The 24,544-nt window shown below is 54.6% G+C and overlaps 1 protein-coding gene across 3 annotated transcripts in view; it reads left to right on the top strand.

Annotated features, from left to right (window-relative positions):
• PTK7 (protein tyrosine kinase 7 (inactive)) overlaps window positions 1-21,373 on the top strand; it is a 34,596-nt gene extending 13,223 nt beyond the window's left edge. Inside the window, exons 2-20 of one of the 3 annotated variants that reach the window (XM_054290383.1) lie at window positions 8,648-8,941; window positions 9,464-9,566; window positions 10,062-10,252; window positions 11,251-11,398; window positions 12,299-12,429; window positions 12,702-12,968; window positions 13,175-13,308; window positions 13,669-13,804; window positions 13,897-14,016; window positions 14,162-14,311; window positions 14,533-14,683; window positions 15,023-15,150; window positions 15,437-15,649; window positions 18,680-18,835; window positions 19,018-19,250; window positions 19,779-19,859; window positions 19,940-20,091; window positions 20,169-20,347; window positions 20,542-21,373. In XM_054290383.1, the coding sequence (XP_054146358.1) occupies window positions 8,648-8,941; window positions 9,464-9,566; window positions 10,062-10,252; window positions 11,251-11,398; window positions 12,299-12,429; window positions 12,702-12,968; window positions 13,175-13,308; window positions 13,669-13,804; window positions 13,897-14,016; window positions 14,162-14,311; window positions 14,533-14,683; window positions 15,023-15,150; window positions 15,437-15,649; window positions 18,680-18,835; window positions 19,018-19,250; window positions 19,779-19,859; window positions 19,940-20,091; window positions 20,169-20,347; window positions 20,542-20,702 (3,128 nt within the window). In that variant the 3' untranslated portion in view covers window positions 20,703-21,373. The other 2 variants (XM_054290384.1, XM_054290386.1) reach the window with 2 other exon arrangements.
• Window positions 21,374-24,544: the final 3,171 nt, after the last annotated feature.

Raw genomic sequence — 24,544 nt, forward strand, 5'->3', positions numbered from 1 at the left:
GAGATAATGTTTTCCCAAGTTCCCAATCATCTAGATCCACCACAGCATGACCTGGAGCTCCTGGGTACTGGTCCAGTTTCTCCTGCCTCATGAAGCCACTCTAGCAGGGCATTTCTTGGAAATGCTGCTCTGTGCCCCTGATTGCTTTCCTGGGTGCAGAGTGAGTTTTTGATTTTCCTTTAACTGCAATGGGAAAAGATGCAGTTTTAAAAACCTTCTATGCTGAGTGCCCAAAGACTTTCCAGATGTTGTGCTGCTCTCTGTGCTCAGAGCCCCTTGCCTGAATCAAACCATTTCCATCTGGCCTGCTGCTTTATTGCAAGAGAGCCTTTCTGGACTGGAACCTCTCGCATGGAGGATCGCTCTGGCTGGAAATCATTTGGAGATGCAAAATATCCCTGGGTGTTTGGCTTGGCTGCTGCTCCAGCAGTGGAAGAGCTGTGTGTGCAGCAGGCTTGCTCCCAGCTGCTGCTTTTTGTGGCTCCAGGGGCCTGCCCAGGAGGCAGGGGAGGGTTTGCTCACGTTCCTGAGCATTCATGATTTTCCTTGCTTGCTTCTCTTATGGCTTCAGCTGGTGCAAGGGAGCCTGCTGGCTCTGTGCTTGTGACCAGCACAGAGGAAAAGCTGACCCATGTGTCGTTCCCTGCTCTGGCATGCCAAAAATCTGCTTTTATAGAGCGTGCTCGTAATGAGCTGTGCCAGGAAACACATGGCTTGCTGGAGACATGAATGGGAGGTCTGTATGGGGCCCTGTGCTCACTGAGAGCCTCGCAGGGACAAAGAGCAGATGCTGGTGTGCTCTGCTTGCTCTGGGGCACTCTGTGTCCTGTGGGCTGCAGGGCATGGGGAGCAGGAGGTGGGATCAAGGAACAAAGTGCTTGGCTGAGCCAGAGAGGACAGGACAGGAGGCCAGGTGAGTGGTTTTACTGCCTGCTGCTCTTTGGGGCTCTCCTGCTCTGGAGATGTGGCTTGCACTGGTTTGCAGTGAAGACTGGGTTGGAAGGAGCCCAGGCACTGCAGGCAAGCAAAGTGCTGCTAATAGCTTAGAATGACAATTGTGGATGGGGATGAGGGGGAACAGGAGAGATATGCCAAGCCCATTGGGCCCCTAGGTTTAATGTGGGCAGAGGGGCTGTGCAGGCTGTGCCTGGCTGCAGCAGGAAGAAAAGGCTGTCAGGGCAGAGGTGCAGTGCTGAGCATCAGCAGCACTTCAGTGTCTGGGGTGTTTCTCCCTTGTGGGAATTGCTGCCCCGGCTGCATGGGCTGAGCTGGTGCTGAGCAGGGCACACACGGCACACGAGGAGTTAAACCTGCCTGCAGGCAGTGCAGCCTTGCTCTGACAGAGGGCTTGTCAGGTCCTCGGGACCAGCAAGCTCAGGATGCTCTAGCTCAGTGATTTCATTGCCCAGCCTTTGGAAGCAAGCCAGGGCTTGAGCACAGAGTTTGCTGCTCTTTGATCCAAGAGTGGCTAAAAGCAAAGCCCAAGTACTGGAGCCATTCCTGAGGACTTGGCAGCTGAAGGAATTGAAGGAACAGCAATTCCTGCAGACAGTGATGTTTAAGTTGCTCCTAAAGACAAGACCTGCTTGATAATGCTTTCTGGGAGTGTGATATTGAAACCTGTGAGAAGCCCTAACACCATCCCTGCTGTCCTTAGGATGGAGCACAGGTCATGGTCTCTTCTGAAAATGTGCCCATGGTTGCCATTGACCCCACACTTCTGCTGTGCCCTGATGTCTCTCTCAGAGAATAGGTGATAAATCAGTCCTGAGTGTGAGCTTCTCAGTCTCTTCTGCCCTTTTTCCTTTGGGGACTGTCTTTCTTGTGGCCCCCAGCTCTGCCCCTGGGCTTGCAGGGAGCCAAGCCACCCTCCAAGCTGTGGTTCTGGTTTGTTGGTTTTGCTTGGGGTTAGCAGCAGCCAAACATGCAGCTGGGGGATGCAGTGGCAGCTCTGCCTGTGTCTGCCTTGCCTTGTTGGAGGCTTACAGAGCTGGGAGGGAGTGCATTAGCTCATCCAAATCCTCCTTTTCCTTCGTGGTTTCTCATCAAAGAGCAACAGCCTGTACTGCTGATGGACAATTTGTTTCTTCAGTGTTCTGAGCAGAAGCATGAAGGTCACAGTGTGGGTATGGTGGGATGCTCATGTATTGAGAATGGATCTGAGGGGGCTAAAAGCTGTCATTGCCACCTTGCTTTGCTGGGCTCAGTTAGCTGGCACACCCAGAGTTGGTAACTCAATTAAAAAGTGGTGAAAGGGTCTCTTAATCCTGGTCTTTCAGTCTGAATCTGAAGTGCTGCAGCCTGGGGATAGATTGAGGCTACTCCTGCTGTTCACCTCAGGTTAGAAGTGGGGACTGGGGCATCTCTGGCCAGGCCAGCCTGCTCTCTCCCAGCTGTATTCCTGGCCTCTGTTTGCAGGAAACTGCATTGTGTGGCTGCACAAGGGGCCCAGGGCCTTCCCTCAGTGAACTGCTGGGGTGCTGCAAGGGCCCTGCAGGTCTGGGGAGCCAGGGGGAGCAGCTTCCCATGGAGCATGGCATCTTTGCTAGCTATGAATGGAGATGGACAGGGAGCAGATGTTCAGCAGTGTGTTACAGAGCTCTCTGTCTCCTTCAGTGCTGAGCTGGTGCTGTAAATGCATTCAGCTTCTGCCTCAGGTCTGAGACCTGCACGCTCCTGGTTCCGTGGTGGAGCTGGGACCCCTGTGAGCTCCTGGCTCTGCCATGGGAGCTCCACTCTGCTTTGAGAGGCCAAACAGATGCTGGCCAGTCATGTCCTCTGCCAGAACAGCTGGCTGGGCCAGTTTTTGCAGCTGGCTGCTTCCATCACATCTTGGTGCTTCTGGGTCTTGATTTTGTTTCCTCTAAGGCAGGTTTTCCCCCTCCATAGCTGGGGTAGGTCTGAGGCCTCCTGCTGGCAGGGAAGAAGAGGAAGAGGATGGCTCCCTTTTGGGGAGAAGGGATGGATGCAGTTTGGGTGCTCTGGGTTTTGCTGTCCTGGGCACTGGAGAGGAATTGCAGCTCCTCTGAGCTGCTGTTCCAGGTGCAGAGCATTAAGGAAATTGGCTTGCACATCTGGCTGAGCTGACCCAGGGTGAATTTTGCTGAAGTGCTCCTGGAAGCAAGTCTGCAGAATAATGCTCCTGGGGCCTGGCTGGAGAATGGGGCTGGGCTGCAGGCTGTAGAAGCACAGAGTGCTGGGCTTGCTTTCCAAACCAGGAAACCCTATATTTGCACAGAGCCCTCTCCCAAATCCCATTCCCAGGCTTTAACTCCTGGTTTGGTTGCAAGCAGCTTTGGGATTGCTCATATCCTGTGGTGTCTCAGAGATTGGTAAACTCTTGGGTACACAGTGAAATGGATCCTCTCCTTTTCCCTCTCTGTCCTTTGTCCAGAGCTGTTTTATTTCAGAGGAGCTGGTGCCCAGGAGCTGCACACTGGGAATGCCTGGGTGGGGGCAGTTTGGGGTGGATGGAAGTGTGGATCTCCCACAGGGCTGGGCATGTGGAGCACTGCAGGGCTGGAGGTGAGAGGGGTTCCTGTGCACTCAGCAGGAATCTGGGGCTGTGCAGCAGCTGAAGCCTTTGTGGTTGAGGCTGCATTCCCAAGCGATGTCGTGAGGCAAGGAGACCGGGATTTTGGATTGTTTCAAGATGTAGGCAGCCTGGCCTGGCAGGCAGGGCAGGGGATTGCTGCCTGCTCTCCTCAGCTTGCACGGCTGCTCTGCAGCACCCGGGTGGTGCTGGGTGCTGGGGTGTGCCCAGGTGAGCCATGGAGCTGGCACTGAGGCATTAAAGCAGTGAATTCTAGCTAGAACATTCCCAAAGACATTCCCAGTCCGTCCTGAGTCTGCTGCCACATCCCTGCATTAATGCTGTGGCAGCCTTCGAGGGAGTGGCTGCCATGGGGCTGGGTGTCCTCTACCAGAGGTGTGGAGAGCTCTTTGCTTCCTGGCAATCCCACAGGATTGAAAACTTACTCTGCAGAGCTTCAGACAGCAGTGACTGACTTCACAGAGTTGCTCAGAAGTCTGTCCTGGATGTGGCTTTGTTGATTTTATTTGTCACCTTGAAATGCTCTGCATGTGCTCAAGCTGGAGTCCAGCAATGGCCGAGTCCTGGTTGCAGCCCCGAATTTCTCCTCACAGAGAAAAGCAAGGCACAGTTCTTCCCAAGAATATTTCTGGGTTTTGCATTCTCTGAACCTCAGAGAAAGAAAACACAGTTCTTATCATTTGCTGTGCCTGTGTGTGTGCAAAAGGAGAATGCAACATGGAGATTGTTTACCCAAAGTGATGGTGTTTTGTTTCCTTGGCCTGTCAGGGCCAGGTGTGTGTGTTTGTGTGTATGTGCGTCAGGACTGTTGGGTGACAGTCACAAGTTGTGTGCAGAGTTTAGTGCTTGGCAGGTTCAGTTTTAGATGTACAGAATAATATGGTATAATAAAGTAATTAATTAGCCTTCTGATGGGGAGTTCTCCTCATCATTCTCTCTCCCCTCATCGGGAGTGCCTGCAAATTCAATACCTGGGGACACCCCAAGACAAAAAAGTGAATTTTGATAAACTTGTTAGAAACTAGGACTGGTAATGCAGGTGTATCAGTGTCACTGTTTTTCCTGGGAAGCTGCTATTTGCCTCCCTAAAAAAATGGAATTAGTTTTGAGCGGAGGGTACCGCTGCCTGAAGGATGCTGTGTTCCTGCACTCACATCTTTGCCAGAAGGATGATCTCACAGCCAGGATGGGATCTGAGCTCTTCTCTCCATCCTTGTGCATCCTACTAGTCCATGTCCCCTCCCTGCAGATGATTTGCTTTGTGGTGTGTGGGGATGACACCCTGAGGGCCTGTAGGTACCAATTGAACCTCCCTGCACAATTCACTTAACCTTTATCTATTACCTCAACAGGAGGGTTTTGCATTTCAATTGAGTAGCACACCACTGGGTGTTTTCAGGTGTGCTGCATTTCAAACATGTGTATCTAATCTGGCTGAAGCTTTCCTGAAAAGCTTTCTGTAGGCACAGTTGAGGCAGTTTTAGTCCAGACACGCGTGGAGGGTTTCTTTTTCTCCCAGCCAGGGGTGGCTGGTGTCACCTGCATGTGCAGAGGGCAGATGTTTGCCAGCACACACATTTGGGACTGTTCCATGCTGGCCTGGGCTCTGCAGGACCATGGCTGGCCCAGCTGTGTTGCTGGGGGAGAGCTCTGCACTGCCTCTGTCCTGCTGAGCTGATGTGGCATTGCTGGATGGTTTTTGAGGTGACTCTTGCTAAGGGAAGCGTTTTGCTTTGCTCAGCAGCTCCCAGCAATGTGTCCCAGCCCAGATGAGCTCATGAAACCACAGCAGAAGCTGTTGGGAAGGTGTCCACTGTGAGCTGGGGTTGCCTTGGCTCTCTCCTCTGGGGTAGCCTCCAGTGGCTGAGCCACACATGGCCGTGGCTCTGCCACACAGGAGAGCTGGGAGGTCCTGCAGCTGCTGAGTGGAACAAACAATTCTGCTTTGCTCAGCACCAGTGGAGGTTGTTGGCTTTGTACAGGTTTTACCCAAACTGTGGCATAATGGCATCCCACACAGCAGCCCTCTCCTCGGACAGCTTCCTTGAGCCAAGGAGGTGGAGGGGGATGCATGGACCCTGCTGGCTGCAGCCTTTCCCTGGGCCAGGGCTGTGCAGCTCTTCCAGGCAGCTCCCGTCTCCCAGCACTGGGCCCTGGTGCTCTGGATTGAAGTACTGTGAAAAGCTGTGGCCACCTCTGGGCTTCTGATGTCCTCCACCCCAAAACTCAAGTAGGATTCCTCTGGAGCACATCTAGCTGCTCCTGGTCTCTCCTTGCAGCCTAAATGTGACACATGGTTGGGACAATGGTTTCCAGCACGTGTAGTCAGTTCACCAGTGGCATCTTGGATGCTGTTGTCAGACAAAATACAGGTTGGTGGCTCTTGCTGCACTTTAACATTTATTGATCCCATTTTGCCTTGACACCTGTGCTCATGAGCTGTTCATCACCGGCATCTTGCTTGAGCTGAAATGGTTGTGTCCATTTCCCCAGCATGGAAAACAACAACATGAATAATCCCTCCTGTTTCACCAGGGAGCTGCATCCCAGTGTTTCCTGACACCTGGTAAAATCCCTGCTTCCCATGTGGGACTTGTGCCAAGCCACCATCATGCCCTCTGTCCACAGAGCCATGTCCTCCTCCCTGGCCATGGGGCAGCTGAAGCTCTCAGTGATCAGTTCTGAGTGAAGTGCACTTGTGCTGTCAGAGATGAGCTGAAAGCAGCTCTGCTGCTCTTTGGCGTTACATTGGTAATGCTGGGGATTTAATGCTAGAAATGCATGTAACTTAAAATAGAACATCTTGATACCCTAATGGTCTGCACCTTCAGAGAGAGGTGTCTCATCACAGACTCCAGCACTGGCATGATGAGTGGGCTGACACTCCAAGGGCAGAACAAATCCATCCTTCTGCCTGAGCTTTGTGTACCCTGGCACTTCACACGTGCTTTGTCCCATACAGGTGTGGTTTGATGGAAATATGCCTGAGGCACGTCTGGGGACAATAACAGACCTGGGTCCTGTAGGTTCAAACCTGAGTGGATTTGAGTGCTGTGTTCCCCTTTCCTGCTGCCCCTTTGGCCCAGCAGCAGTTGTGGTGTGAGCTCAGCTCCTGATGTGCTGGAGCTTTTGGGCTGTGGAGCACATGGCTATGTTTGAGTGAGGCTGGGTGCCTTGCTGAGTGCTCTGGTTGGGACAGATCTGATGTGACACATGTTCCTGCAGGTTGTATCACCTTGAGGCATGTGTTCATCTCTGGTTCATGAGCCAGCTGTCACAGACTGATGGATGGTTCCTGCCTTTAGGGGAGTGCATGGCAGCTGCCCATGGAGAATTCACTGGACATGCTGACCCTTGGAGCACAGCATGGTGATGGGACTTGGCTCAGTGTGAGACCCAGGGAAACAGGACCATCAACAGGTTCCAGAGAAATGCATGGAGCTGGCTGTTCTGCTGCAGAAATCAGGACAGCCAAATTCAGAGTTCATAGCTCTGGGATCTGAGGAAATTCAGTTGGGAATTCAGTGACAGAAGGGTCACTGCAAAATGCAGCCCCTGCTGCTGGCTGATGTGTTTGGGACAGGTGTGGAGCCCTGTTTGAGAGCCTGTGTCAGTGCCTTGCTGCTGCTGCGGGACCAGCCCTGCAGGAAATGTGTGCCTGACACCGGGGTGCCCATGAGCAGCATTGCCTTGGCCCCTGCACTGTGTAGCAGGCTCCAAAGGCTTTCCAGCATGGCAAGGGCTCTTGTGGCTTCCTGGAATTTGATGGTCTTCAAAACATCTCTTTTGGAAAAGGATTCCTTATCCCTAGCTCTGTCTGACTCAGATGTGTTGTCAAATCATATCCCTTCACCCGGCTTTTATACAGATGCTGGGTGGGAGGATGTGGCTGAGTGTCCAAAGAGGAGCTGCCTTTCAGGGTTTGGTACTTTGATACTGCTCATGTAACTTATCCAGGCAACCACTTTGTGAAGCTGTTTCTCCTGCACTGGTGGGAGCCCACTGTTTTGACCCTGCTCTTGTTTGTCTTCATTCTAAGAAGCTCCAAATCTGCCTGGCTTGGCCCCTTTCCCTGCAGAGCATGATGCTGCTGACAGAGTCCAAGAGCCATCCTCATGTGCTGAATTGCCTTTTGTTTGCTTCCCTGGCTTTTCCAGCTGGTAACCAGAGCAGAGCGCCTGCAGGGCTGGCTGGGGGCAGCCAGATCTGGCAATGTGTGAGAGGTTCCTCAGCAGCCATGCCAGGCATGCCCAGGGAAGCACCCTGCCCGAGCTCCTGGGTGGGCATTAGTGTGTCAAGGAGGGCCCTTTGGGGTTTCCATCTCTGTAGAGAGATGCCTCCAGCCCCTCAGACCCCTACCAGACCCCAGGACAGCTGTTGCAGTTTGTTATTTCCGCTTCTGCTTGCGAGTGGGCTGAGTCACCAGCGCGAGTTTGTGGTGTCCCTGTTGCATCCTCTTGTGCTGTGTTCCAGCAGCTGCTGTGTTTATTCACATAAATAATCCTGGTTCCACACCAGTGTTTCTCTGGGTGATTGCTGGGGCTGTGGAGGTGAGTCAGAGACACAGTCCCAAGGAGAGGGACTTTGAGGAAAACCTAGAAACAGTCTGTGCGTGTTTCTGATCAGGGACAATCGTGGTGCAAGACTGGAACTTAGGACATGTCCCAAAAACCTGGACAAGAAGCACTCAAAGAACCATTGCAAGTGCCCAGGAAGCTGCTTGCTCTCCAGGGCTTCCTGACTCACATTGCAAGACATCTTTCTGTTTGGGCTGGAAGTGTGACACTCAGTAGTGGGTCGAGGGAGCTCCCTCTTAATGCCCCTGTCCCCAGGGAGCAGAGGGCGCTCCTTGGCTGTGGCAAGCTCAGGCAGCCCCGTTCCAGTGATTGCTGCAGACAGGCTTAAAGCAGCTGTGCTGGCATCCAAGCACAGATCTGTTCAAACTCTGAACGAGTTTTGACAGATGTGCTTTGAGCTCTGCTTCTCCTAACATGGCTCTGACTGTCTGGAGACCCTTGAGAGCCACACATGCTTACCTGATCCACTCTACTCCTTCCCTGGCTCTGAACATGCCTTCCCTTTTCTGTCCTGCAGCCGTGGGCGCCCAGGCGAGCATTCTGTTCACCAAAGAGCCGTACTCGCAGGACGCCCTGCACGGCCGCAGCGCCATCCTCCGCTGCGAGGTCAAGGAGCCGGCGGATGTGGAGTTCCAGTGGCTGCAGGATGGAATTCCTGTCCAGGACACGGAGCAGCGCTTCAAGGAGGGCAGCAACCTCCAGTTTGCCGCCGTGGATCGGCACCGGGACGCCGGGCTCTTCCAGTGCCTGGCGAGGAACGTGCTCACCGGGGAGGAGGCGCGCACGGCCAACGCCTCCTTCAACATCAAGTGTGAGTCTGGGGCTGCCTGCAAGGCACGGGGAAAAGCATTCTCTTGGGAGGGCCCAAGGCTGGAAATAGTTTTTCCCGGCTGTCTGTTAATGTTTGTGTGGGTCAGATGGGGATCGGACAGCTTGGGCTGCTCATGGAGGATTCCTCTCCAGCTGCCATGTTCATCCTGCCCTGTAGTCCTGTTGTGTCTTCTGGTGTCCCTGAGGCTGTCAGAGATGGTTTCTCCTGTCCCCTTTCCTGTTTGTGCTTATGAAACTGGGACATCACTACAGCAAGTGTGTCCTGGGCACTGCAGATCCTTTCAGAACTCACCTTAACCCTCAAAGAACAGCTACGTAGGGCAAAGAGGGATCTCTGCAGTGTGGGTGTCTCTCTGCTCCACACTGGCTTGAGGGCGTGTGTATCTCTAAGCATGCTTGTGCCCTTGCTGCCTCCTCTGGTTATCGGTGAGTCACCAATGACCAGCACCTGGGCTCTGTAGGCTTGGAGAGCCAGCTGTGTTGGTGTTCTTTGATCCCACAGGGATTGAGACAGGCGGTGTGGTTCTGAAGCAGCCGGCCAGCGTAGCCGAGATCCAGCCCTCCTCCACAGTGGTGCTGCGGTGTCACATCGATGGCCACCCACGGTAAGGGTTGCCTCCTGAGGAGTGGACCCTGCCAGGGGCCCCTGCACCTTGGCTGTGTGGTCTCTCTTTCTCTCTCTCTATCCCCCTCCCTCTTCCCCGCCACCTTTTTTCTTTCTGCTCCTCCCCCACGTCCCCTCCTCTCTCCCGCAAGAATTCAGTAGAGTCAGGGAAGGCCAAAGGCAGGATTGGGCCTGTGCCGAGCGCCGCGGGAGAAGGCAGACGGCTTCCCCAGAGCCGCCTAGCGAGGAGCACAGTAAGGATGGGCTGGCACAGCCCAGCTGCTGAGCTGCTTGGTGTGCTGCAGTCACTCTCCGTTGCTTCCCAGTCGTGTCCCGTCCACCTTGGCTGCATGTCTCATGGCTTCGTGTGTGTGTCGGCGGCGGGACGGAGAGCCAGGGCACTGGGCCATCTCTGGGCTGTCTCCTCCGCACACCGCTCCCGGGGCAGCCCTGACGGCGCCGTGCCCCGGCTCACCCGCTCTCCCCTGTCTTGCAGCCCCTCGTGGCAGTGGTTCCGGGACGGTGTTGCCCTCCCGGAGAGCCACAGCTCCTACTCTGTGAGCAGCAAGGAGCGGACGCTGACCCTGCCGAGCGCCAGCCCCGATGACAACGGGCTCTACTACTGCTGCGCCCGCAGCGCCGTCGGCTCTGTCTGCAGCCACGACAACTTCACGCTCAATGTCATCGGTGAGTTGTGTCCCCGCTGTCACACTGCCCTGCCCACAGCCTGCTCTGCTGCAGGGGAACCTCAGCCTAGCGTGGCTTTCCTCTGGGCAGAGACAGGCCCAACAAATCCTGGCCAGGTGTCACAGACATGTTTTATGAAAAATCCTTTCCTTAGGATTTTTTCTCCTGAGAAGTGAGAAGCCTCAGGAACAAAATGTAAACTACCATCCTCTGCTGCTGTGGAATGCAACAGGATGGATCTGTGATTGGTATCTTGTAATTGTTTCTCATTAATTGCCAATCACAGTCCAGCTGTCCAGACTATTTCAGTCAGTCACAAGCCTTTGTTATCATTCTTTTTCTATTCTTAGCTAGCCTTCTGATAAAATCCTTTCTTCTTTTCTTTTAGTATAGTTTTAATATAATATATATCATAAAATAATAAATCAAGCCTTCTGAAACATAAAGTCAACATTCTTGTCTCTTCCCTCATCCTAAAAACCCTGTGAAACACCATCACAGCCAGGCTGGAGCCCAGCCCTGTCTGTGTGTGTTAATTCATCCCTGTGTCTTTCTGGAGCAGATTTATGCTGTCTTCTTTTGTAATGGAGCACCCTGCAGGCTGTAGGTGCTTCTGGTTTTGCTAGTGTCATTGCCATGTGGGTAAATGCCCTGTTGGCCTTTATAGGCAAGTCCTAAGGAGGGCAGGAATTGCTGACATTAGAGGAGTATTTGGAACTGGACAGGAGAATTTTGCTGTCCAGTGTCAGCTTTGATCTGTTCACTAGGAACCAGGGTGCTCAGTGCCTTGCTGGAAACAGAAGGGGGTTTTCCCCTTCTGAGCAGCTCCCACAGCAATCCTGGGCTCTGAGTCCCTAACTCCAGCTGTGCTGGCACGGTTGCCTCCTTTGGGCTTGCAGGGTACACCCAGCTCTTCTCTGAGCTTTTCCCAGAGCACTGGTGTGGGGACACCAGAGTCTCCTGTCCCCCTCACCCTCCTGTGGTCTGTGCCTTTGCAGATGAGAGCTTTCCTCAGGCAGTGATCGTCCCTCAGGACCTCATTGTGACCAAGAACGAAGAGGCCATGTTCGACTGCCAGTTTGCAGCCGTGCCCCCTCCCACGCAGGAGTGGCTCTTTGAAGACAACCCTGTCACCAACAGATCCAAGTAACAGGGACCCCAGGGATGGGGGCAGGGCTGGGAGGAGAGGGGCACTGTGTTCCAGACGGGAGAGGTCAAACCCTGCCTGTACAGGAGGGCAAGCACACAACATCAGAGTGGTCATGGGGATTGGGTTTAGCAGGGGCTTGGTCCTTGTGCATGGCATTTACCTGAAGAGGACTCAGGGAGCAGTTTGTCCTCACACAAATCTGTGAGGCTGTCAGTTCTAGATGCCCATGCATGACGGCCCCACAGTCAGGGATGTCTCTCAGCCCCAGATGTGGTGATTCCATGGAGCCAGGGAAGCTCAAGCTCCAGACACCCACTTGGGGCAATTCAGTCGGGGATGTGTCCCAGTACTAGATGCCATCACATGGTGATCCCCAGACTTGGGAACACCTCCCAACCCCCAGCATCTGCACAGCAATCACTGGGCCCATGGCTCTCTGCACTTCCACATCCATGTGCATGGTGATCCCCAGAGCCAGGAGTGTTTCTAAGCCCCAGACAGCCCAAGCATGGGGCAGCCTGCAGGGCAGGGCAGTGATCCTGGAGCTGGGATGTCTTTTCCAGACTGGAAAGCAAGCAGTGCCATCTGGGTGCTGGCAGCCCCCGGGCGCCACCTTGTGTTCCCTGCCCCCTCCTGGCTCTGTGTGCTCCCAGAACTGGCTCCTGCTTGCTGATGCATTTTTTGGTGGGAGCCAGCTCTTCACCAAGAAAAAAAACTCCTGTGAGCTCATTTCCTCCATTAAGAACTTATCCCAACCATCTTGTTTGCGTGTGGTGGGAAGCTTTGGCGTGGCCCCTCCTGTTTTCACGGGCTCATGCAGGACATCTCAGCTCTGTAGCTGTGGCCCATGTCCTGTAGAGATGCCCACTGAGCCCTTGCTCTCCCCACGTGCCCAGGACCACCGTGTTTGCCAATGGCTCCCTGCTGATCACCCAGGTGAGGGCTCGCAGCACCGGTGTCTACAAGTGCGTTGGCCACGGGCAGAGGGGGAAAACTCTGGTGCTGAAGGCAACTCTGCGGCTGGCAGGTGAGGTCTGGGGCTGGTGACAGGGTGGGCAGTGGGTCCCCAGAATTCCAGTGTCACCCTGGAGCTATGTGACAATATAGCAGTGGGTCAGTACATGCAATGGTTTGTCCTTGCTGTCTGGATGAGGGGAGCAAACAGTTTGTGTGCTCTCACCTTTAAATGGTGCCTCCCCTGTGAATGATGGTGTTGGTGGGTTGGCTGCATCTTCTTGTCGGTGGGTTGGCTACATCTTCTTGCCCTCTTTGAGCCCTGTGGTCTCTTGTTCCCCTCAGAGATTGAAGACATGGCGCCCTTCTCCCCGAAGGTGTTGACAGCAAACCAGGGGCACCGCGTGTCCTGCACTGCCCCACAGGGCATCCCCACACCCCAGGTCTGGTGGGAGAGAAACCAGGAACGAGTTCCCACTGTTGGCAGGGTGTACCAAGAGGCAGAGCAGCTCATTTTCACTAGTATCACCGAGATGGATGCAGGGATCTACACGTGCCACGCTGCCAACAAGGCTGGAGAGAAGAAACAGGAGCTGAGCATCACTGTGGCTAGTAGGAAACTTTCTGAGGAGGGTGGGAGCAGAAGAGGGGTTGGGTGGGGGGTTAGGATGAGCTGGGCAGCGTGGCTCATTACCTCACTGACACAGAGAGACACCTCTCATGGCTGAGCTGCGGGTTGCACGCTGCCTGTGTGTTTGCACTGCTGCTGGTCAGACGGTAGTGAGTGGCTTTGTGTAACCCCTTGCCTTTGTGCCCAGCGGTACCCAAATGGGTGGAGATGCCCAAGGACAGCCAGCTGGAGGAGAGCAAGCCAGGATACCTGCACTGCCTCAGCAAGGCCTCCCTGAAGCCCACCGTCACCTGGTACCGCAACGGCGTCTCCATTTCTGAGGTGAGGCCACAAGGCAAGCCCTTGCCCCTTGTGGGCACTCCTGCTGGGCACCTGCTCTGTTGCTGCTGTTTCTCACCTTGTTCCTAGGCCCAGCTTCCCTGTCACCCCCACTTTGGCCTTATTCCTGGCACTAGCTCCATCCTCCTGATGTGTGGGTGCACAATTGGCTGACAGTCAGCCCTGTGCTTTTGGGGCTGGGCTAAGAAAAGGTCCCTGCCGCTGGTCTGGGTGCGGGTCTCAGCAGTGTTTATCTGAAGCACGGTGTGGCATGTGGCGTGCCAGCAGTGCCACAAGGCAGGGCTGAGCCTAGGGCTGGTGACAGCGTCACTTGTGCCCCGCTCCTTCCCCCGCTCTGGGCAGGACTCGCGGTTCGAGATCTCGGAGAACGGGACGCTGCGCATCAACAACGTGGAGGTGTACGACGGCACCATGTACAAGTGTGTGAGCAGCACCCCGGCGGGCAGCATCGAGGGATACGCACGCGTGCACGTGCTGGGTAGGCTGGCAGCCCCTCATGTCCCTCCCTGGTGGCTGCAGGGGTGGCACCTCCAGCTCCGGGAGCCTGAACATCGCCTCTGTGTGTTGCAGAGAAGCTGAAGTTCACGCCGCCACCTCAGCCCCTGCAGTGCATGGAGTTTGATAAGGAGGTCACAGTGTCCTGCTCGGCCACGGGCCGGGAGAAACCCACCATCCAGTGGACTAAGACAGGTCAGGGGGAATTTGGTTGTGGTGTGCCTGCTTCTCATCTGAGGCCACGGGAGCTTCACCTTGTCCCACCTCCACCATGGGTGAGGCAGCAGTGTGGCCCTGTGTGTCCTGCACGACTGCTGCATCCGTGCTCTCCTGTCTGCAGATGGGAGCAGCCTGCCGTCCCACGTCAGCCACAATGCTGGCATCCTGTCCTTCCACAAGGTGAGCAGGAGCGACTCGGGGAACTACACGTGCATCGCCTCCAACAGGCCGCAGGGCGAGATCCGCGCCACCGTGCAGCTCGTGGTAGCAGGTGAGGGCTCTGTGGCAGGCAGGGGCGTTTCCTGCTGGGCTGCCTTGGCCTGGGGGGCAGAGAAAGCAGAGTCTGGCCTGGTCCTGAGCTGTGTCTCACAGTCTGTCAGGGCTTAGCATGCAGCCTGGGAGGGCACGTGCCACTGTGGCACCGTGCTGGCCGTGCTCCCTGGTGGAAGCTTAGCACCATTCCCAGGAGCTGACAGAGTTCTCTGCCTTCAGTTTACGTCACCTTCAAGCTGGAGCCAGAGCCCACAACGGTGTACCCGGGCCACACAGCCATGTTCCAGTGCCAGGCAGAGGGGGACCCCGTACCGCACATCCAGTGGAAAGGGAAGGACAAGATTTTGGATCCTGGCAAGCTCCTGCCCAGGTACACAGCCTCCATTCCAAACTGACACGTGGCACAGCGGGACATTCCCAAGTATCCCTCATCCCTGCCCAGTATGAGGGTGCCAGTGGTGCTATCCTGGGTTCGTAGCTTGGTGGGCACGTAGTTGACTCCACGTGCCAGGACTTGGACTGTGCTGGCCCCAGGGTTTCCCTTTCTGCCACAGCCTGCCAAGCTGTGACTGAGCTGCAGTCATCTGTTCTTAAGCATTGCACAGCCTGAGATGGAAGCTGATGGCACTGGGGATGTGGGGCTGCAGGTGCTCCAGGCCTGCCTCTGCCCTTTGGTGTTTGCCAAGAGCTCTGTGTGTGTGGTTGGCAGGATTCAGATCATGCCCAATGGCTCCTTGGTGATTTACGACGTCACCTCCGAGGACTCTGGAAAATACACCTGCATCGCTGGCAACAGCTGCAACATCAAGCACCGGGAGGCATTCCTCTATGTTGTAGGTAAGGAGGGTGCCCAGGGCTGGGACATGACCTCCTGGAATCCCTGGCAGTTCTAGGCCCTGCTTCTGGCTGTGGTTGTGGCTGCCAGGCAGTCCCAGCAGCATCCCCACTGGAATGCAGCAGAGTGTGCTGTGGGATGTGCCCAGTGTGCTGTGGCTGGGTGAGGAGGTGGCCACAGCAGTGGGTAGGGGGCTGGGGGCTTTTCACATCCCTCCAGCACATTCCTGAGCCAGGATTTGGAAAATCCCTCCACACCCCCATGTGCTGGATGCTCTCTGCCCCACAGACAAGCCAGCAGCAGAAGAGGATGAGGGACCTGCCAGCCACACCCCCTACAAGATGATCCAGACCATTGGGCTCTCAGTGGGGGCAGCTGTTGCCTACATTATCATTGTGCTGGGGCTGATGTTCTACTGTAAGAAGAGGAGGAAAGCCAAGAGGCTGAAGAAGCACCCAGAGGGCGAGGAACCTGAGATGGAGTGTCTGAACGGTGAGGCCGGTACGCCTGAGGGTCGGGGCTTCACCACAGCCCCCTGTCCCTGTGCTGGAGAGCCTGAGGGGCAGGGAGCTCCCAGGGGATGGGAGGACAACTAACCCTTGGTCTCTCACTCTGTGGGTTTTGCCTGGTGGCAGAGACCTGCTGCCAGGTGAGAAATGGGCAAGTCAGTGTGAAACCTGAATCCCAGCCTCACCTTGTGCCATCTCTGCCTGCTGAGTTGTGTCTCACTCCTGCATCCCAGCACCTGCACGTGGGATCACTGTTCCAGGGGAGGGAAGGATCCCTGGTGCAGTGTAATGGAACAGTAATGTTCTGCTGGCCTCTTCAAATCAGAGTTCAGCAGCTCCTGGTGCTGAAGGGAAGATGTGGCACTGAACTCCCTCTGTTATCTCCAGTGAGGACTTGTAAGTGGTGGGGTGCAGTTGAGCTTTCTGTCCCTAATTCCCTGGATCTCCCCATTCATACTTCCCATAAATGCAGATGTTCCCCCTCCCAGTTCTCCAGCAAACAGCCACATCCTGACCATGTGCAATTTGCTGTGAGGGCCTGGCAAAACATAACTGCTAGGTTTGCCTCCTGGTTTTCTCCTTGCATTGGCACTTTGAGCAGAGCCAAACCTCCAGAAGAGAAGTCTGGCTGTGGGGAACCTCCTAGGAGCAGGGATGCATGAGCATCTCAGCAGCTTTGTGCTCTGCATCTGCCACCGCTGTGAGATCTTTCAGTGGAAAAGTCACAGGCAGCTCACCTGTGCCAGCAGGCTCTGGCCAGCATGCCCTTCCTGGGAAAGAATTTCTTTCAATTGTTTCTGAGGTGGTCTCAGATTTTTATCTTGGCCTGTCTTTATTATATTTCTTTTCTGCTGGAGTTTGTCTCTTCTTATTCCCTTCATTTAGAACCAGGTTAGCTGCCAGGTGCATCCTCATTCTTACAAGCAGACCCAGCTTCCCAGATGTCTACACTCCTTTTTGGTCCTTCTGCAGCCTCTCTGGAGAAGTGGTTTGTGTTTGCTGTCAGCTCTAGTGGAGTTGTTCCATTCACCACAGTCTTCAAAGATCTGGCTCTTTGTCCCTTTTTGATGTGCTCCCTTGTTAGCTGGGTGACACAAAGTGTTTCAGCACCTGCATGAGTACCTACAGGCGCTCCCTGGCTGACCACCAGCTGACTTTTCCAGTGCTTTTAGGATCCAGACAGATTTAATCTCTCCATGGACTTGCAGTGGGTCTTTGCTATGGATTTCCTGTAGATCAGTGCACTCCTGACCATCCAGTTACTTTCCAAGGTCACGTCCTTGCTGTGCCACATCCTCTGTGAGGAGACCTTGCTCTCAGTATCCATGGCTGGCTCTGCTGCTTTGTTGTTGTTGTTGTTGTTGAATACAGACATTTGGGGAGGCTCATGGCTGTGGGGACTGATTTCTGTGCTAGTGTCTCCTCCAGGAGATGCTCCTGTGTCTGTAGCAGGCAGGTGGGCAAAGCCTGCAGCTTCCTCACACTTGGTTCCTCTCTGGAGTGCTGGATACATGAAGCCTCCTGTTCTTTTGTTACCAAGTGCCTTGTCCAGGCTCTGTGAAACATGAACATGTGTGTTCTCCAAAGTGGCTCTTGTTGCTGCCTGCTGGTGCTGTCTCTCAGTGGCAGCACACTCATCACTCTGCTGCCTTCTGCATTTTTTTGGCACACTTGCAGTGGTCGTCTTGTGTTATCTTCTTGGCTTCAAGCTTGTGGTCTTGAGACAGATTAGTCACGAGTGCAGACAGCAGAGGGTCAGGCAGTCCTGCTGATAATGAATGTAAAAGCAGGGGGAGTGTGAGGAGCATCCAGCTTTGATTTATAGGGTAAGTGATGTTTTTTTGGTTTTATCTTTGCAAATCTTACTCCACCATGTGACAGCAGACAGATGTCAGTAGCCATGGCTCTTAAATCAACTTATCTGTGTTCACAGCTCCAGCCCTACCTGTGACAAAGCCATGGTCCCTGTCACGGTGGTCAGGCCTGCTCAGGGTGTGCTGGAACCTGCCTTGCACACGTGCATTGTAAGCAGGCATGTACACACAGTGTGATGCAACAGCCTGTGATGGAAACCGAAGGCAGTGGGACTCTGTTGGATTTACCTTGTGCTGGGTTGTCTTAATTTTGTTAAAAATTTCCTATTGTGTGGCTGTTTGCCTAGTGCTTATTCCAGGAGCAGCTGAAATGGAGTGGTGATGCTGGAGGGGTGTGAGTGACCCTGGCTCAGGGCTGTTCCCTGCTTTAAATTCCAACTCCTGCCTTCATCTTATGGAAAGTACCTCTTCCTAGTAACCAGTCTGATCCAAGCAGTAAATACATTCAAAATCAAGGTTTGCCATCTATGCAGTCATTGCTCTTCAAGCTGCCTATTAAATGCAGGGTTTTCTGTTTTCTCAAGGCAATCAATGTTTTGTCTTGTTCTCTGGCTTGTGTTTGTGCTAGGGAAATTTCTAGTGAAGTTTCTGTGCAGAAAGCTTGCTGGGGCTGATTGCAACGACTTCCTAGCACTGCTTTAACCCAGCCAGTTAGACCAGACCAGCCTGGATTTTTACAGGTTCAGCACTTCCAAGGACATTCCCAAGGCTTGCTGGGAAGTGAGTAAGGAGCAGGGACATCAGAGTGCAGCAGCTGGTGTCAGATAGACTTGAGAGTCTCTTGGATATCAAGAGACTGTGGCCATAGTGAGCAGTGTCCATCTGCTCCACCTCTGCCTTGCCCATCCCATCTCCTGCTGCTGCCCTGGAGGGTTTTGTCAATGGTAGTTGGGATGTAGCCACTGCTTGGGGATGACTGAGTGGGATGGACAAGGCCAGATGGGGCTGGCTGGCTCTGGGACCAAAGCCATTGCTCAGCATCTGATTTCAGGGGTGGCTGCTGGGCTGCCAGAGATGGGGCAAAAACTGAGGCCAGACCTCTCTGCTGCCTGGGGCTGGAGTGCTCAGTGTGTCAGAGCCCCAGGAGGGGCTGAGCTTTTACTGTGTGGCCTGGCAGGATGCCGCAGCTGTGTGTGCTTCCCTGGCAGGCGGTGCTTTGCTGCAGAATGGGCAGATGACAGCAGAGATTCAGGAAGAAGTGGCCTTGACCAGCCTGGGCAGCAGCTCTGGGGCCAGCAAGCGCCACAGCGCCGCGGACAAGATGCACTTTCCACGTTCCAACCTGCAGACAATCACAACCCTGGGTATGCTGGGCCACCCTGCCCGTGTCCCCACTCCAGCAGGACACCTGTGGCTGAAACCCCAGCGTGTCCCAGCCAGAAACCAGGATGTGCTGGGTGCAGAGGGCCCTGCAGCCCCTGGAATGTCAGGCACACCTGCTGTCCTAATGCACGCCGCCTTCCCCTGTGCTTCCCCACACTTGCAGGCAGGGGGGAGTTTGGTGAAGTGTTCCTGGCCAAGGCCAAAGGTGCAGAAGACGGTGAGGGCGAGGCACTGGTGCTGGTGAAGAGCCTGCAGACGAGGGATGAGCAGCTGCAGCTGGATTTCCGGCGGGAGGCAGAGATGTTTGGGAAGCTGAACCACCCCAACGTGGTGCGGCTGCTGGGGCTGTGCCGCGAGGCTGAGCCTCACTACATGGTCCTGGAGTACGTGGACCTGGTAAGGGCCCTGCCAGCAGGGAAGCAGGGATGTGACAGCAGTGGGAGAGGGGCCTGGAGTGTGGCAATGGGCTGGCAGCACAGGGCAGCTGAGGTGTAAGGAGACCAGGCTGAGCTTAGTGCTGTTCCCAGCCTCTGGAGGGGTCTCCTGCAAGACCTGGAGATGACTTTGTCCTCTGCAATCTCCTAATTTCTGGTTTATCTCCTAGATTGAGCCATACAAGCTAAGTTGTGGGACTCCATGCTGCAGAATGGCTAAGGGCTGTGAGGAGTCTGGGGTTTGTAGGAGAGAAATAAATTTGGGACATAAAAAACCTGGAGATTTCAGGTCTGCTTGTCCTAATCTTAGCCAGTTGAGGCCGAGAAACAAGATACTGGCTTGCCCTACAAGGCAGGTCCCAGGAGAACAGGCAGGAACCATGGATCAGGAGATGAGGATCTGTGTGCCTGCTACATCCAGGCACTGCAGGGACCAGTGAGCCTTGTCAGTATGTGGAGGTGCTGACTCTGAATTTCCTTCTGTCTCCAGGGGGATCTGAAGCAGTTTCTGAGAATCTCCAAGAGCAAAGATGAGTCTCTGAAGCCACAGCCGCTCACTACCAAACACAAGGTGACCGTGCAGCTCTGGAAGGGCTCTGGGGCTGGGGAGCCTAAGGAGGGCAGGCAGTGCTGACAGCTCTCTGGGGTCAGGTGTCTCTGTGCACACAGGTGGCCCTGGGCATGGAGCACCTCTCCAACGGCAGGTTCGTGCACCGGGATTTGGCAGCCAGGAATTGCCTGGTCAGCGCCCAGCGCCAGGTCAAGGTCTCCTCCCTGAGCCTCAGCAAGGACGTGTACAACAGGTCAGGGAGCCTGACAGGGGACTGGGAGGGGGTGAAATGGCACCAGGTCTCACTGCCTGCCTGTCCTGCCCCCGCAGCGAGTACTACCACTTCCGCCAGGCCTGGATCCCGCTGCGCTGGATGCCGCCCGAGGCCGTGCTGGAAGATGAGTTCTCCACTAAGTCGGATGTGTGGTCCTTTGGGGTGCTCATGTGGGAGGTCTTCACGCATGGGGAGATGCCCTACACTCCACTGGCAGATGATGAGGTGCTAGCAGGTACGTGGAGCACCCCTGGAATTGTAGGGGACAGCACAAGGTGCTTTACTTGTGGTAAAGGGGGCCAGATGGGCTGTATGATGACAGTGCTGGTCTGGCTGGGGAGGCTGTCCCAGCCTGCATGGAGAACTGCTGCTCTCCTTGCATCCCCCAGAGAGGATCACTCCCCTTGCCAATGTTCCCTTTCGTGCCAGGTCTCCAGTCAGGGAAGACGAAGCTCCCGGCGCCCGAGGGCTGCCCGTCCCGCCTGGCCAAGCTGATGCAGCGCTGCTGGGCCCCCAGCCCCAAGGACCGGCCCTCCTTCAGCGAGCTTGCCACCACCCTTGGGGACAGCCCAGCCGACAGCAAAGCCTGAGCCCCCCAGCCCTTGCTGGTGAAGGATGTGGCGGGGTGGAGCGGGGTCTGTGCGTGCCCGGGGAGCCCCTGGCACTCACACAGCCCCTCGCTGACCCCGATGCGCCAGCGAGCAGCTCAGCATCAGCAGCTGCTGGACTCAAAGCACAAGCCAGTGTACCCCAGCCCCAGCCCCCTCCCCAGTGGGTCCCAAAGACAGCCCTTGCTGCCTCCTGCCCCCTGCCTGCTCAGCCCGGTGCCCTCAGGCTGCTGGTGTGGATGGAGCAGCCGCCCCTCCCACGGCAGAGCTCGGGCGTCCCTGCTCACCACATCCACCTCTGCTGGCCTGGCCCGGCCTCTGTCCGTCCGTCCGTCTGTGCTAGGCATGCCTGCCTTCCCCTTGCCCGTGGGGACAGGCCAGCCAACAGGAGCACAAAGTGCCTGGCATATGAAGGAGCTCACTACCTTTCCCAGTTACCCTGTGCCTTTTTTTGTACTTATGACTCTGGGCAGAGCCCCCTGTCTCCCTCTTCCAGAGCGCTGACTCCTCCCCACCATAGTATTTCTGTTACTGGAATGCAGCCTAGAGTTGGGTTAGTTTGTTTGCTTGAGTGGAGGGTACTGCAGCCAAGAAGGGTTGGGTTTTGTTGGGTTTTTACGTGCTGCTCTCAATAAAGAAGGCGCTTTTTTTTTGTTTTGTTTTGGTTTTTTGTCTTTGTAAAACGCTGCTGGTCAGATAGCGGTTTTCCTCCACATGGCTCCTGGGAAGGGTTTGGGGCTCGTTCCTCAGGCATCTGTCTGCTGTGTTTAACCCCTTTGCCCCCTTCTCAGGTGAATCTGAGGTGCTGCTCCCAGTCCTGTGTGCCTTGAGGGAGCACTTTGCCTCAGCACTTGCTGTCTCTCTGGGCAGTCATGAGTTGCTCTCCAAGAGAAAATGTCCCTCTCAAGACTCCAGGGGCAAACAACCACTCATGGTTGTTGTGGATAGCTGGCCTTGGCCCAAATGCCCACCATAACTGGTATTTATTCACATGCCTTTTTCCGGGTCTCTGAAGTGAAACCTGCCTAATCTTTTACTTGGTACTCTAATTAAACCTGTGTTATTCAGGAAGCTTGTTTGTCTAGCCCTTTTATATGCTTTAGGAAGATGCCTGCATACCTAAACAGGACAAGGCTTTGCATTATAATTTTGGGCAACACGGTAAAAAAAGTGACTCAGAAAACATGTACACAGTTCTTCTTGCAGCATTTCCAGCTTCAGGGTTTTTTCTACTGAAGTAGTTAGGACACACCCTTGCAGGATCACAGAGTTTATTAAATTACAGCCCACAATTCTTTATCACTTTCTGCCACTGGCTGAAACACCACAGTGACTAAAAAAACCACTGTGCATTCATAGATTCAGAGAAGCCAATGGGAGCAGATTTACCTTCTGCTTTCTCACTTTAAGGATTATATTTTTGATGTTGGATTTTTGTGTATGAATTCCTAACCTGTCGCCCTTTTAAACAAAACTTTTAGGTCACCATGAAACGTTATGGTTGCCAGAAAATGCACATATTGTTTTATTCCATTTCAAATTAAACACAAGATATTTTTTTCCATTTTGTCCTTTGACATCAGGCATTCTCCCTAAGGTTGGTTGGCTGCCCCCACTTCAGGTACTGATTGGGTTTGTGCACCCACCTCTGTGGCAGCTCCACAGCCCACAGTGGGTTGTGGGTTTTTACAGGAGATTTCCAGCTTCTTGCAGGATGGTGGCAGGGCCAGGCCTGGATGGGGACCCTGGGGGCTATCCTGCTGTCACATGTGGTGTGCAGCCCTCTCCTCTGAACAATGGTAGGGTCCTGGCAGTCTCCTTGGGCGAGGGAAGGTGTGCACGTGGTGCACAAGAAGCCCCAGTCCCACAGCATGAACGTGAGCCAGGCCAGCAAGGGCTTGTCCCTTGGAGCCACAGTGAGGCACAAGCAGCTCCACTTGGCTGCACAGCCCTGGCTTGGGGGGGTTATACAGACAGATCTGAGCTTTGGCAGGAGCCCTGATGGGGCTGAACTGGGGGCAGTGGGCACAAGCTGCACAAGGGACATTCATTCTGGTATTAGGGGAAATGCTTCCCCTCAAGAGTAATAAAGATTTGAGTCCCAGAGAAGCTGTGGCATCATCATCATCATCACCAGAGATACCCAACGCTGGACCAGAGAAGTCCTGAACTACCCCCCATAGTTGGTTCTGCTTTAATCAGGGATGGGCCAGGTATGTCCAGGATCCTCTTCCCATCTCTGCTGCCCAAAGAGGTTATGGAGATGCTGGAGGGGGGAAAGTGCTCATTTCTTGGAATATGCTAGCTGGCCCTGAGCTCAGATTGGGTCCTGGATTGGAAACTGGGTGCAAGCAAGTTTGCTGGCAGTTGCTCTGCCAGTTACCAAAGGTGTTTGTCCCTTTTCCAACACTTGCAGGTGGAGATGTGGACTCTCCCCAAACCAAGATCTCTTGGCAAGCTAAGCTGTGGCAGTGGCTGGATGTTGGGCCCCTCTCTAGAGGAGGACAGCAGGTCTGGTTTGCTGGATCTGGTGCTCCCTGGCATGGTAGTCTTGGCAGCAGGTGACTGCCATCGTGACCTCTGGCTGCCTCCATGATAGTGTGGGACTGGTGGCACTGTGCCTGCTGGGGACAGAGGGATCAGGATGTGCCTTCTCCTTGCAGCCTCATGTCCCTCTTGTTGCCCCCCCAGTGTGTGTGCAACCCTTCTGAAGTGTGTGAGTGTTGTGGCACTGCTGCTTGTGTGCTCTACAACTTGCCAGTGACCTGTCTCGTGCATTTGCTGTTGTTTGATGTCCTTTTGTTCCACTTCTCACACCCATTCCATTCCTGTGGACTTTCTTGTCTGCTGTCCTTCCAGGTAGGAGCACTGCACTCTGTGGGCTGATTCCTGCAGCCAAGCCACTTGTGGTGGCCTAGCCAAGCAGAATCTCAGCCTTGCCATGGCTAGAGACCAGAGATGCCAAGGATTTTGGGGGTACCACCCTTGTTCTGGCATCTCACGTGGTGGGAGGGTACAGCATGGCTGCAGTGAGCTGGTTCTGGGAGCAGCATCAGGACTGGGGGCTCTGCTTTGTCCCAACACATCCTGGAGGCTCCACAGCCTGCTTGCCTTGCAGACAGGACCTGGTGACTACAGGGAAGCACCCAAATGGAAAGTCACCAAAGCTAGGACAAGCTCCAGACCCAAAGAGTGCAGAATGATGGGGGTTGGGATTGTGTATTTTTGGGAGTGACGTAATGAAAAAATTCTGTATCGTTGGGGAGGGGAGAGATGTTGGCCAAAGTAATTGGAAACAGCAAGCTGAGCAAATACAGTCCCAGCTAAAAGTGGTGGAGCAGGGCAGGGAATCAGAGGCCCTGCAGGAGAAGCAGAGCACCTTGGCAGTGGACAAGAGGTGGGATCCAATTGCCTCAGCCCAAACTGAAGGAACACCTTGCAGAGGAGTGGGTGGGGGATCCAGGGCCAGAAAGAACCACATGACTCCATCAGGGCCCAGGTCCACCCAGAGAGCCACCAGCTGTGACCAAAATGGAACATTTGCTGAACGGTGTAAGAGAGCAGCAAGCAGATGTTAGCCCCAGTGAACAACTCCCTAAACCAGACAGTTCCATCAGGAAGTCCCTGGTGTTTTCTCTTGCCCTGAAGTTATCCAAATCCCCCCTCCACCCTTTGAGCACCCTGGTCCATGAGTGCTGGGCAGCTTGAGGAAGGGCTACCTGGTTTGCTCTGATTTCCTCTGCTGCCCTGTGGCTCTGCTGCAGCTGTGTGGAAACTAATGGGCTTTAATTGTCCTAAGCAGCCTCACCTGGGGCTCCCCCACA

The sequence above is a fragment of the Melozone crissalis genome, unplaced genomic scaffold (assembly GCF_028551555.1).
Source record: "Melozone crissalis strain CALT ecotype California unplaced genomic scaffold, PUWL_Pcris_2 ptg000081l_1, whole genome shotgun sequence".
Taxonomy (NCBI): domain Eukaryota; kingdom Metazoa; phylum Chordata; class Aves; order Passeriformes; family Passerellidae; genus Melozone; species Melozone crissalis.